General features: G+C 42.2%; 1 protein-coding gene across 2 annotated transcripts in view; it reads left to right on the top strand.

The window, feature by feature from the left end:
* The window catches only part of BEND4 (BEN domain containing 4), a 31612-nt gene extending 17771 nt beyond the window's left edge, over positions 1–13841 (top strand). The window contains exons 3-5 of one of the 2 annotated variants that reach the window (XM_069791017.1): positions 4368–4459; positions 8455–8695; positions 11955–13841. In XM_069791017.1, the coding sequence (XP_069647118.1) occupies positions 4368–4459; positions 8455–8695; positions 11955–12172 (551 nt within the window). In that variant the 3' untranslated portion in view covers positions 12173–13841. The remainder of the gene's footprint in view (positions 1–4367; positions 4460–8454; positions 8696–11954) is intronic. The other variant, XM_069791025.1, reaches the window with a different exon arrangement.
* Positions 13842–14175: the final 334 nt, after the last annotated feature.

The raw sequence follows: 14175 nt of genomic DNA on the forward strand, positions 1-14175 counted from the left end.
AGAACATCGCTCTGCTTGGTTTCAGCCCCTGGGAAATGGACACTGAGAAAGGCTCTTGGAAGATGTGGTGGCTTTCTGGCCAAGTATTGATGCACAGCGTGGCCAAAAGGGTTGGCATGGTCTTTGGATGTACAGACACGTAAGTAGGTGTAGGGACTCTGCTTTTAGCTTGAACCCAGCATCTCGGGAAGGTCAGTGTTGAGCTTAGCAAAGAGAAGACAGAGAAATGACTTCACCACTAACTATAAGTTCCTGACAGGTGACAGGCATTTTCCGTTTCTTTTCCAGAGATTTTGTAAAACCCAGTTGAAGGAAAACAAAATGCAGACTTGAAATAAGGTGTATGTTTCTGAGGGTGAAATAGCACACACTGTAACAACGAGCCAAGGCTAGAAACTGCATCGCTAGGAGATGACGACTTGAGTTGTACTGTGTTTTACCTGCTGATACTGTGTAGTGCAAAGAGGATTTAGTCTGGGGCAGTTGCTGCGCTGTGTGGCGGGTCAGACTGAGAGATCACACCCCAGCTTTTGTCATCGGCACAGTCGGTGGCCACCACGCCATTCAACTATTTATTAGAAATCAGGATACTCCGCAGAGAAAGCTGTGACAAGCCATGCTGAAGCAGCACTTGTTACAGCGTACAGATGCCTAGAATAACAACGAAGCCTTGTAACTGGGATCAATAAACAACGAAGACCTGCCACCTCTTACGTGTGTCCTGCTTAGTCACCGCCTAGCATCTTAGCAGGACCAGCCTTCCCCAGCATGCTCAGTCAGTCCCCTGCACCACCTCCTCCTCACCCTTTAGCTCCCGCAAAGATCTCACTTGTCTTCCACTCGCTGCAGGCCAGGTCGCTTTCCCACTTCCAGTGGCACTGGCGCTTGCAGAAAGTAAAGGCCATGGAAACTTCTTCGTAGTGGGCAGGAAAATTACTGCCTCCCCGCAAGCTTTCTGCTAAATCATAACAAGCAAGTGTTATTTCGACATTAGCATCTTTCCCATTGGTTACTGTAGGCACCGATCGCTGCTGGTGTCGTCAGTGGTAGTGGAAACGTGCATAAGCCTGCAGAGAATCTGCTCTGGCGGTTATGATCTTGTTAACTCTCTAGAGACCACATCAAAGTCAAAGAAATATGAAATAAATAAGCTAGCAGGTTTAAATGATTTTTCATCCTCGTAGTTGGGAGCCGCAGGCTCTTAAAAAGTTACGTTTGCAGCAGGATTTGGAGGAAACGATTCCTCTTATCTCTTGGCAAAGAGAATATTTGCAGAACTATGAGGGACACAGAAGCAAAACTGAAGCTTTGACTCTCAGCCTTGTGCGATTCTCTTTGTGGCTTCCTTTAGGCTTCGGTTAATATGGCAGCCCAAGAAGCCTGGCTTTGCAAGTAGCATCTGGTGTTTGAAAGGCTGAGATTATTTGTACCAGCAGCAAACTGTGATGTACGGTGGCTTTACAAGTCAAAAGTGCTCAGAGTCCTCCGGTCACTGGAATGAGAACAAAATCATACAATTTTGTGCTCGAAACGTTACTGCTTTTGTGAATGTAGAAGTATTTATAAGCTTCAGCCAGCTTTTAGTACCTTCGTATTTCTCACCGGTAATGAGAAAGCATTTTATCAGCAGAATACCATCAAAGTAGAGCTGTGCTTCAGCTGCTGGGGACACAACGGGTTAAATAGTTTCCTCTTGTCTTCTCGCTTGTGCCCCATCCCTTTGGAAGAACATAGCTAAATACATGTCTGGATAGTCTGCGGTGAAATTACTTACTGTGGGTAAAATACCATCCTGCTGTGAGATCAGCTCCCCAAAATTAGAAATTTTTGATGCATTATATTCTGTTCCCTTTCAGGCCCCACGTTGTTCCACATAATTACAGGTAATAGTACCAAGTATGGCTGAGAGCCATCAGGTGATCACCAGGGACTTTTGCTAATAGAGATAACCAGAAAAGCAAGTGCAAATCTCACAGACTGTTTTGAACACAGCTTCAGGGGGACAAAAGAAGTCGAAAGCTTCCAGGTACTGCTGATGCTTTGGCAACTATGTCTTCAGTGAGCTTGCTAAACAAAAAGCGACACGTTTAGAGAGGGCAGGAAAAGGATACTTCACAAGTATCTCCGATTTCCCAGGTATCGCTGAACTCTCCTCCAAGTCCAAGTATCAGGCCCCTTTCAGGCACTAGTACGATCACCCATCATAGCCTCTTCATCCTTACTGTCACCTCGCAGGAGATGCCGGGATCTCACAGGAGATGCTGGTGGCCCGCAGTATTTCCACCTGGGTGGGAGGTTTTGCTGACTTTGTCACAGGGTTTCTGACGCTGCCCAGGGCAGCGAGCCTTTGAGATCCTTGTGCCTCTTTCTTGGACACCTACTTAATCAGAGAGTAAGCTGTGCATGGGCGTTCCTAGTTTAATCTTCATTTTGGATATGCCAGACAGCAAACACATGCAGAGTGTAAGAAAAGAGTCTTGAAATACAATCTTATCCTTCAGCCCATACACATGGAAAATAATAAAAAAAAAAAAAAAATCTTTTCTTTTTCCCACATGTGCTTTCCTGTATATAAAAACGGGGGGGGGGAGCCAAACTGGTTTTTTGCCACAACTTCTTACGAATATCCAGTGTACTAAAACGTTACCGGTGGTTATTTTTGTCCTTTATTCCACATAAGAACTTGTATTGAATTTTTTGATTGCTGCTATACACTAAATACACAGCTTCAATTACAGGAAGGCCACAGAACATGTTGGTGGGACTATTAAGTTTGACTGCCCTTCTGACTTTTTCAGAATTGAAACATTTCTGAAACCACCCGATGATACTTAAAAGTGCTTTGTTTCCTACAAAAAAAAAGCATCCAGGCTCTCTTGCTTATATGGCAGTGTCACTGTGTGGCAGCTACACTACTTAGAGACACTGCCCTGGTCTAGCAATAAGGAGTGAAGTCACTGGAGAAATAAAACATGTACAAGTCACTTGAAATGCTAACTTTTGCCTGAAGCATAACCTCTTAACCTCCTATGGCAAGATGTGATATATCAACTGAAACAGGAGTAAATAAATACACTGATGGGTCGTCTTTACGGAGAAGTTGGCGTGGGGTAAAATGACTTAGGAATTTATTATTCATATCAGGCACTTTGCATGACTTCTGTATGTGGGCTGCTGGATGGAACACCGCTTAGCCCTTAGGAAAGAGTCTGTTTTGTAGAGAGTAAAGGTGGTTTGCACCCTGTCTGCCTAGACAGGGGAACAGTTGCTGCGCAGTGTGAATGCCCAGGAAAGTGCAAAATACCTGTAAATCCTACCTTGAGACATTCTCCGTGATTTCAGTGCTTGCTTTCAGATTGCCAGCTTAAGATAAAGCCCAAAACATCACATTTTTCCAGGTGTAAAGGCTGAATGCCAAGAAATAATTAAAAAAAAAAAAAAAGAAAGAACACAAGTATTTTTTTCTGGATTTTTAGCTGAAGCTAAGATTATCTCTGAATATTTTACAAAAACAACCCATATGAAATGTGAGTGATAAGGTACCTTAAAAATGATGCATATTTAGTCTTGCACAAATCAGTTTTAATGTTGGGTTAATATCTGTTTAATTCTCCTATGGTGTTTCAGGCTCAGGAGAAAAGCACTGTATCTCAAAAATACTCCAGAGTTAATCAGGGATGTGGCAGCATCTGCTTAAGAGAGACCCATAATTGAATCATCCCTAATTAACCTATCACCTCAGCAGAAGGGAATAGGATGTTGGTACCACTACTGAAATGGATGAGAGTGATGGGAATGGAAAGGGGGAGGGGGAGGATGAGGGCAAGAGAAATAAAGCAATTTGCCTAACACCTAGTTTTATAACAAATTTGGGAGGAGGGAGGGAAAAGGAATTAAAGTATATGAATCATTAAATCTGCTCAGTATAGTTAATCAGACTGTAGTTTCAAAAACATTTGAGCATATTTACATGTTAATCAGTGCATGATTTAAGTCCAGGAAGTGTTTTCTCCTTTGTATGGTTTGGGTTGCTTGTAGTATTTACAGATTTTTTTTCTTATTATCATTACTGCTGGCCTAATTTGTATTTGTAATAATTACAATTTCAAACTAGGAAAAAAAAAACTTTGAAAATAGTGGGCCGAAAATAAAAGCGATATCAGAGATCTCAACATAGGAAATACAACATCCATCGTATATTTATTGAATGAAATATCTGCACAAATCAAAATGAGTAGTATTTCCTATTTGAAATAAATCTCACAGACGTACAAAACAGATCCTGAGGAACACTGCTTGATTTAATGTTGTTGTTCTATTTTGTGCTAGATAGCTAATATACAGTAATTGCAATTTGTTTTATGCAGTGCCCTGCCAGACTGTTTTAGATTATCTGAAGACTGTGCTTCAGCATCACAACCAGCTTATGGTACCACAGCCAACAGACCATCCGACTGAGGTAGTATACAGTGAAGACAACCTATATCTCTTTATGTTTGACAATTCATTGAAAACATGTAGGCAAATAAATCAGTAGGCGCTGGAAGAATATATTTAGTAGTAAAAGTATGTAAAATCTATTATTAAACTGTCATTCTTAGGTACAGTAATCCCCCAAATGGAGGAGATTCATCACTAGTATAATCTAGGATGACTTTACTGAGCAGCACGTAACTCCCTCCATCGGCACCAGCTGCGCTTGCCTTGCTTTGGGCAATTTTTCTCTCACCTTTCCTCAGAAACCTCATTTTTGTGGGTAGAACTTAGGCTAGGGCTAGCCTGGTGAGAACTGCAGCTGAGCGATTGACAGCGGCCACCCTGGCAGCTGCTGGTGCGCAGGGGCTGCAGCCCGTGCGTGGGGAGTACCAGCATGTCGTGTGTATGGACGCAGGCAGGCATGCCTACACAGGTAGTATAGCTCTAATGCAGCCCTGAGATGGTTAACACTAAAATATACGTTTCCTTCATTTTGCAGACAGACCCAAATATAGACTTCGGCAAGGCTTTGGAGTGCTCTTGCTTTTCAGAAGGCATCCCAAACAAAATGTTGAGTGTTGACAATTTTATACTTGATACAGAGTTTGGGGATTTTTGTAATTATGTTCTGTTTAAAAGCGCTGCAGTGAAAAAGCAGGAAATTTCGTGTCTTCCCCTTCTCTAGAAGATAGATGTATAGATTTAGCTGTCAGCTCTAGTGTAACTCACGTGAATTTTGCTCCAGTGTGTTTCTATCCAGGCTTGTAAAAATGCCTCAAATGAAGTGGTTTTGTTGAGACTGTTCTAGTTTAGACTGTCTGTATTTGAGGCTCTTGCTATGCATGCTTTTGTGTATGTAGTGTATACGTGTCACTACCCATTATTCATGGAAACAAACTGAGGAGAGGGAACACTTAGGTCAAGTCTGACCTCCCTTTGCACATCAGTGATATGTAGTGCAAACCTCACGTAGTCCAACTTAGTGTAGTTTCAGTGAAGATGCTTTGCAGCCGTTCAGGGTGCGCATCACTGCTCCTCCATTCAGTTTTTTCCTGTGTGAATTGATATATACATATATAAATTTATATTTATATATATCATTAGCTGTTATCACTGAAATATATTCCAAGGATTCATTTTGCTTTTTTTAATGCTCTTTGGCATACCTAAAATTTTCAAGCACTGTAAAAACTGAGGCTGTTCTGTAATGTCCCACATGGAATAACTTGTCGTGATGTGACAGAATTTTTTATTCAATTAAACACATAGATGCTAATCTTTTATTCATAAGCTTAATCATGTACAAATACAAGCATGAACGCATTTGTACTTTGGTTCTTCCTTCAGGGTCTGCTTATTTCATTTCTGGAAGGTTTTCTGTTTGTTTTAGTGTAATGACTGCTGGACACACCAAACTGCATCATATATTTACCGAGAATCTTTTGCCCAGAAGTGCTTTACTTTCAGAGGAAGTAATGAAAGTATATCTGTAGCAGGAACCCAGCAATTGTTTAACAGGGTAGCATAACACTATATCATGCCTTTGGAGAAGAATGAGGAAAAATATCCTAAATTTCAGAGGGAATAGGAGAGAAGTAAAATAAAATTGGGGCTGAGGAAATTACGCAAAATTTATTGCCTTCTCCTCAGTTAATAGTAATGTGAGCTCTGATGAAATTTAGATGTTGGGCCTTTCTGCACCCTATTTCCATCAGTGCAATACATTTAAGCACAGAGGTGGCTTCTAGGATAGCTTGCTGCTTAGCAAAGCCACATAGAAGCATCCGTCCCTAACGCACATGAGCAAGCCTGGAGCCTTACACTGTGCCACTACAGGCTTGCATTGCATTGCTCCTGCCTACCGGGACTTAAAAGCAAGGCAGTGCCTACAGAGTTAGCTGCAGCTTGTACTTTGCACTGGTATCAGTAAGAAAGGTCCTTGCTTCGTTACAGGTTTTAGGTTTCAGAAATCTAAGGTAAGAAAATAATTCGCTTTATATAAAAGGGATGTGGAGCTAGCTGCTGAAAAAATAAGTACCACCATGGGGATCAGATGGTCCTGTGCATTCCCTCTGTGGTGGAACAAGCCAAGGAGATGCTAGCCTCAGCTCCCCCTGAGATGGAGTGGCCACAGTTGCTTCAGCATAAGACTACAATACCCCCAAAGAGCTTTCCGTGCTGCGCCCCTACTCTTCCTCCTTCCCCAGCCCCTTCACCATGTCGGCAGAGGACGAGGAGCTGGACTGGGTGGAGGGTAATGTTCTTTCCACAGCAGAGCTCCTCACACATATTGCTGGCTTCCCAGGCGCCTGTGTACCTGGCAAAAATTAAAGCAGCTTCTTGTATCGTGACTGGAGGGGGAGGAATTGACCCTGGCCCTTTTGCAGTGGTGGGAGGAGACAAGTGAAGTGCAAAGAGAAAGTCTCAAGTGGTAACAAGAGTTGGACTATAGGTCTTTCTCTTAGGGATTACAAGCTCGGATTTACAAGCTACAGGGGGAATGAAGAGTTGAGATGTTTTGGGGGGAGGGGAGGGGTCCCTCAGACAGACAAACCCCATCTCTTCCTTTATATTTTGGCTTCCTTTGCAGAGTGCTGGATTTGCCTGTAGCTGTCTTTGCCAGCAGTTTGCACCAAAGCAAACAAGTAGCCGAGTGTCACATAAGCTCAGCTCCCAGTGATGCTACCCCCCCCGGAAGGTGGTGGTACCCTAAATCATACAGAATCTCTCATGACCCCCTCATCATGGTCTTCACTGAATTCAACCTTCCATATATTTATCAAACTTGCAAAAAAATTAAAAGCAAATACCTGAGGAAAAACTTCAAAGATGCTCCCACGCTGTCTCCCAGGATGCTATAATAAATATATGAAAGGAGGCAAGGGTAGTCCTTAAAAATAGATTTTTCAGATATCAAAGATCTGGAAGCGAGGAGGAGAACTTTGCAACAGTTGCCCACAAGTGCAGCATGCGGCTGATTGCCTCTGTTGAGCATCAGACCCATGTTTCTGTAGTTCACTGTGAGCTCCTATCTAAGCTGGAGGCTATACGAAGATTTTACTAATTGGGCCTCCATATTTATGTGTTTTAATAAAGACGTGTAGCTGTAAAAGTGAATGAGTCTCTAGGAGGGTGTGGTTTGCTTTTTTGTGTACTTCAGTTATTTCAGGTATATTAACAGTACCATCTTATGTCAATTGCGTAATCCTGAACTATGGCATTTTATGGGCAACAAGAATTAAATGCGATTTAGGTACAATTGACTAAAGAGGGCTTATAAATGTGTGTGGAGTACAGGAATGCCCATAATTAGTCCCACAGCGTTCATTTAATGTGAGAATATTGAAGCACACAAATTATGAAGGTTAAAAGCAAAATTTCTTTCCAGCTGACATGGTAGCATTTCTGTAAAGCTATAATTTGAGTTAATACAGCATTCATTAATAATAATGAAGCTTTTAGTTTTCATAGTTCCTTTATTTATTTTCTTTACATTTTTCACAGTAACATAACTGCTGTCAAGTTTCGGGTGTGTTCTACAGAAGTAATAAATTTATTATAAAAATAGACCAAAAGAGTCACCTCTGAAGTAAACTGTCAGCTGCGATGAAGTGATCCATTTGATCACGCTCTTCAAAGACCCTTTTCATGCATTTTAACAGATTAAGAAGAAAGGTTATACTTAAATAGTATACCCTGTCACTGATGCTTAACTCTTTTTAACCTGCTTGTTAAAGTGGAAATTATCAATAGCCACCTCTCAAAATGTATTCCTTGTACCTCACCAAATTCAAGTTCTAGAAAACGGAAGTGTAATTTTAAAAGTACTCATTCTCAGTAAGAGCAATTACGCGTTCACTTCAGGATGTGTTTCGCCATCAGTATCACGGCTAGTTGAAAAGAGTATTTTTTATTGCAACTGACATCTTTGCTTACTTGCCTTGTGAAATAAGCAACGGAAATATTTCACTTTTTCAGGGGAGCAAGCAGTTGCTGAACAACTACCCTGTCTACATCACTAGTAAACAGTGGGATGAGGCTGTAAATTCTTCCAAGAAAGATGGACGACGGCTCCTTCGCTATCTCATCAGATTTGTTTTCACAACCGATGAGCTTAAGTACTCATGCGGCCTTGGAAAAAGGAAAAGGTCAGTGCAGTCAGGAGAGACAGGTCCTGAAAGACGTCCTCTGGATCCAGTAAAAGTAACATGTCTCAGAGGTACTGCATCTTTTCGCTCAGTGTCCACCATATGTGATCTCATTTCACCACATTGGCTCTGGCTCAGTAGAAGCATTTGGCTGACAGTTGCAGACTAGAAGGGGTTTCACAGGCAGGTGACAAGCAGCCAGAAACACTCCGCTTTTTTTTTTTTTTTATACATACATACATATATGTATGTATGTATTATATATGTGGTTGGGGTTTTTTTGAATGGGAAAAACAGGACTGCTTATTTAAGAGAGGAGACAAATGCAATGGCACATGACACTGATATACTTGAAACAACAAAGAAGGAAAATCAGACAATCCTGATTACACTCTTTTATAATAAAATAAAAGGGCATTCTTTAATACTGATATACAGCAAAATTAACCAAAGGAATATTTATAGCCTAATGTGCAGTAAGCATATGACGCTCAAGGCCACAGTGCATCATTGGAGTTAAAAGCTAAGAGAGTTTCAGAATAGGTTTGAACATTTTGTAGGGCCAAGAACATCTACAGATTAATTACATACAAAATGTATACAAATGCTGTGTCAAGGATTTAACTTCTTCTTCAAAGTACTGATGCAACATTGACTGAAAAAGTTAGGGAACAACTTTCCCCCATGTTTAGCCTGAAAAGGAGGGGGAGTTTTGCAAGCATTTCACAATGTGAGAGAGTGAGGATGTTGGACAATACAGAGAAGGGGTCCAGATTGAGAAGAATTATCTGTTGTGGCAGTTCATACTTTGGTTTCCTAAAATTGTTCAAAAGGCCTGGTACTGGGCTTTATAACGAAAAATACAAAACAGGACATTAAAAACGTGTTTGTAGTATCAGCATCTGCATTTTTATAAATGCATATGCTTATAATTTCTTTAATTAACTCATAGTTAACTTATAGTATTTTGTGAGCACATACATGAAATTTTGGTTGAACTGACTTCAAGAATGTTTTACTACTCAATGCAGTGTAAGAAGCTATATTTTGGTCAATCAGTGATAAAAGTATCTTTAGTCATCCAACTGGAGTCTAAAGTGGTTATATACATCAGATGGAGCCTTGTCCCATCTAGGGTAGAAGAGTCCAACAAGGCCAAGTAGATAAGACCTGTAGTTGGGGTACATTGATGTAACCAGGTAATGAACTCAAATTTTACATACAGCCAAATTAGGTAAAGAGGCTCTTTTTTTACTACAAAGGAATCTGTTAACCTGTTCTATGATACTCTGTCAGACCTTATACTCTATCAGAGCTTAATAGAAGGGCAAGTCCATTGCACACCGTGCTGCACAGAGGTCTGGAGCAAGATTCAGGGTCCCAGAAGTTCTCCTGGAAACTGAAGGCTGAATACAAATGCATTAACCATTTACTAAATGACTTTAAATTTCACCTAATAATTTATGCACAAGCAGAGTGTTAATACTCTTTTCTTCCCCTTTCTTCCCCCTGCCTCCCACCAAGACTAACAGTAAATCCACATGTAAATGGACTTTTGCTTATGGCCACTCTCCTTTCTGGGGTCCTGGACATACAGAACATGTGGAGCGTTCCTTGGGAGAAAGAGAAAGAGAAAGGCCGATTTCCTTAATTTGCAGAAGCTTGAAAAGGAAGCCAAAACATTCAGTATCTAAGGACCAATTAAGAAAGCAGAATAGACAGCTCTCCCTTTGGGCTTTCGTGCGTGGGTGGGAACGTGACAACTTTCTCCAGTGCCAAGAGTTGGTCACTGGCTCCTACCCGTTTGCAAGCCAAGGTAACAAGTGTCTGACTAATTCTCAGCACGTCCAATTATGCCTTCCCACCATAGCAGGAAGTACAAACTGCTTCTCTGTCTGCACTCAGAGTAGTTTAAACATCTATAAACATTTTTAATATATTCCTACACCTGACTGATGTCTGGAACCAGCTTTAAAACAGCCTGGCATGCTTAAATTACAGCATTACTCCTTTACGTGGTAACAATTTCTCTGAGAAAAACACCAGTCTGTGGAGCCCCACATGAACATAACTGGGCAGGAATTACTGTTGCCTGTGTGGATTTCCAGGGAAATGAATTTAAAACCGAGATAGCTATCACTTTTGCAGACACACTGCTGGAGGAGCTATGCAAAAATCACGTCCTAATTGTCCAACAGATGAGATACCTTGCAGGCACAGGAACCCAGTAAAAGCACAGCATTTCCTGGTCTCGAGATGTGGTGACAGTAATGAAGTTACCTTACGCCACTTATTGTGCTGTTGGCTTGTCAACAGTAGAAAATAGAATTTAAAAATATCCTAGGACATGCAATACTGCATGAGGGAATAACTAATGTTACAGAATGAATAAGAAGCTCGGTTTCCATATGAGGTACAGTGTATCTAATATATCTAATAAGGTGCCCTCACATTTAAAATCGTTTTTGGATGTTTCAAAGTCCAAATACACCTCTTTGAGCTATGTCTAGCAGTTAAAACTCCAGAATTGGTAAGGCACCTTCTGCAAGTTTAGCATATTGCATGTCAAAGAATCTGAAAAAGAAATTATAAAAAATGCAATCATCACATACAAATAGCTGTACGTGGAAGCAGCAGCTACTTAAATAGCCAAATTACATGCAGTGCAATTCATTTTCTCCTGCATTGAAAACTATTGCAAGACTTCCCAAGTTAGCCCTCTAATCTCATTTAGCTATTTCTAAGGCCAGTTTAGTCTCTGAAAAATAGGTGTCAGATTCAGGAAGATGGAAGGAGCAGGACTTAAAATGAAAGATATTCCAAACAGAAAGGAGCACCAAACGGAGATAATGGTAGTGACATTTTCAAGCAGGTTGTGGGCTACTGCAGCCTGCAGATGTTGAAGCAGCCAGCAGAGGGCGATCATAAAGATCCACGAGAGTAAGCGCCTTAAGGTACAAACACACAACAGGTTTCAAATGAAATACATCCCGGTTCATGTTAACTTTCACATGTATGGCACATGCTGAATCGCGGTCGTCACTTCGAATTAGTTCTTTTTATTTCCACAAGAAGGGATTTTATCTCCAGGTCCCATGCGTCACATAATTAGCTCAGGTATAACAACATACACTGCATGTGGAGAAACACACTGGTACAGAAATAAAACGGGTCCAAGTGGCATTATCATGGCATCCCCCATAAAGCTTTACTTCTGCTTAAGTAGAGCAGTAATGCCCCCTTTCTTATTTCCCATGAGCTTTTGACACCTGGGCGATAATGGATGCTGCAAAGACAAGTTGTTTTTTATCCTTGCATGTTTTCCTGCAGAGTTCATTAGGATGCATTGTACTTCCAACCCAGACTGGTGGATGCCATCCGAAGAGCAAATAAACAAGGTATTCAGCGACGCAGTAGGACATGCTCGCCAAGGGCGTGCGGTGGGGACTTTCCTTCACAATGGGAACTCATATTACGAAGGGACTGACCATCCAGGATCACAGGATGAAGTCTTCAACAGAGGTATGCAAGACGGATCTGGCGATTGATGGCAGTAAGAAGAACCTCATAAAACAGTAGCAACCACTTAATTTAGGAGAGACTGTTTGTTAAACACACTTACCCTGCTGTCATTTAAGAATCCAAAGCATGTTTGAACACATACTGCATACATTTCAGCTTCTCCATCCTACCATGTCCCAGTTAACAGAAAGAAAACCATTTCAAGACCTGCTCTATGGAACTTCTTAGTGCCTATTATTTGCAAATCCTTCATAGCACCCTCAAAGGGAAATTGCAGTTCATTTCATCTAGTTCTAGAGGAAAGGTCGTTTAAAAACTGTAAAAATGTCAAAAGAAACAGCAGCTACTGTCTCGTCTGCCTATTGATAACAAGCCCAGGTCTGGACCCAGAACAGCTGGGTACTATTTGCTTTCCCGGAGTAGGAGATGTAAGAACAAGTCTGCACGCTTATAACAAAAAAAGAAGTGGTCTCTCATTTCCTAGCAGAAAATAACATAATTATCAATGCTACCTTAAAATACCACACAAGATGGAAAATTCAGGGACTTCCTTTAGCCAACTCTGCCAGGAAATTAAGCTTCCCAGGTAAAACAGCAGTGCTCGTCAACAGCAGAATCCTTCAAAGACCCAGAACAATAACAGGCACTTCTAATAGATAAAAATTGCTTTGTATATCAGATAGACACTATATTTATCTAGATTTCTAGGGGATTAGGGTTGATCATGACAGTTTTCATTAAAACAAGATTGCAAAAAACAAATTGCCATTTCAGAAGACAAGTTTTGCTTTGTCTGTTCCAATTCTGCAGCCATATTATGTAGCTTTAGAGGCTTTAAATTGCCTTTTCTTGGTTTTGCTTTCATTTGTGGTTTATATCCGTTCCTTGAAATAGATGAGGCAATGTGCTAGTCTTAACAGTCGGTGTTCAGTGTTGCATTCAGGGAGGGGTCGGGTAAGAAGAGCCTAGTTTAACCTTCTGTTGTAAGTAAACACGGGGTCCAGACTAACTAAGAGCTGCAAGAAAAGAGCTGTGCTAGAGCAGAATTCACAGCGGTGCGCAACACCGGAAGCAAATACCAACTTTAAAAACATAAAAACGTCAGTCCACTGAAAACCTTTAATTTTAAAGGCTTAGGAGTCCGTCGTCCCTCCAAATTGGTGCACTCCAGAAGTACGCAATGCCAAAGAAACGATACCCTTTCCTTTCCGCGTCAGGGTGTTTCCATCTCCTTGCCCTCGTCCAGTCGCTCAGGCCAGTGCTGGCATCCTTCACAGCCTGAACCAGCTCTCCTTGAGGCAACGCTTCCCCGCTGGCAGGTGCGGGGGACTGGTTTTCGGAAAGAAAGTTCGCTTTGCTTTTGACCATCCTTAGTGCTACCTCATCAGCGTTGACTCTCCTGAACGCGCATCTCGTGCTCCCCGCCTTGTGCAAGCCACGAGAGAAGCTACTAATTGCTCCTTTTACCCTTCTCCTCTCCTTCCCCACCGTCTCCCCGCGCGCCGGGGAGGGCAGGAGGCACCAGCCCCTTCCTCAGAGATCAGGAAGGGCCCCCCGGGGCGCAGCGCTCCTCTAGCTCCGGCCGGCCGGCGGACGAAGGACCGAGGCGGTCTCTTGAGGTCAGCTCCCCCATGATAGTTCCTTCCCGCCTCCTCTCCACCCGCGGTGGTGACGGGTCCCTCGGGGCCGGCCCGCGGGGCGCCTCGGGACGCGCTTTCAGCCCTTCAACGTCCAGTACCTCTCAGTTCGTTTCATTCTGGGTGATTTTTAGGAGGGGTTGAAAGGCACTCGCTTGCCCCAGAGTAACATTTATTTTCTGAAAGCGAATGAGCAGTTCAGTCACACTGGACCTCACCAGGCTGGGGGGGTTGGGACAGCATCCCTCACCGCAGGCAGGAGGTGACTTTCTCTGAGCAATCGGCGGTGCGCGGTGCCTCGGGAGGAGGAGCTCGGTGTATAGAAATGTCAAGGTACAGATATCCTATAGTAGCTTTTCAGTGTTGAACTTACACTTTTTTTTAAAAAGAAC

This window comes from Haliaeetus albicilla, chromosome 1 (assembly GCF_947461875.1).
Source record: "Haliaeetus albicilla chromosome 1, bHalAlb1.1, whole genome shotgun sequence".
NCBI classification, from domain to species: domain Eukaryota; kingdom Metazoa; phylum Chordata; class Aves; order Accipitriformes; family Accipitridae; genus Haliaeetus; species Haliaeetus albicilla.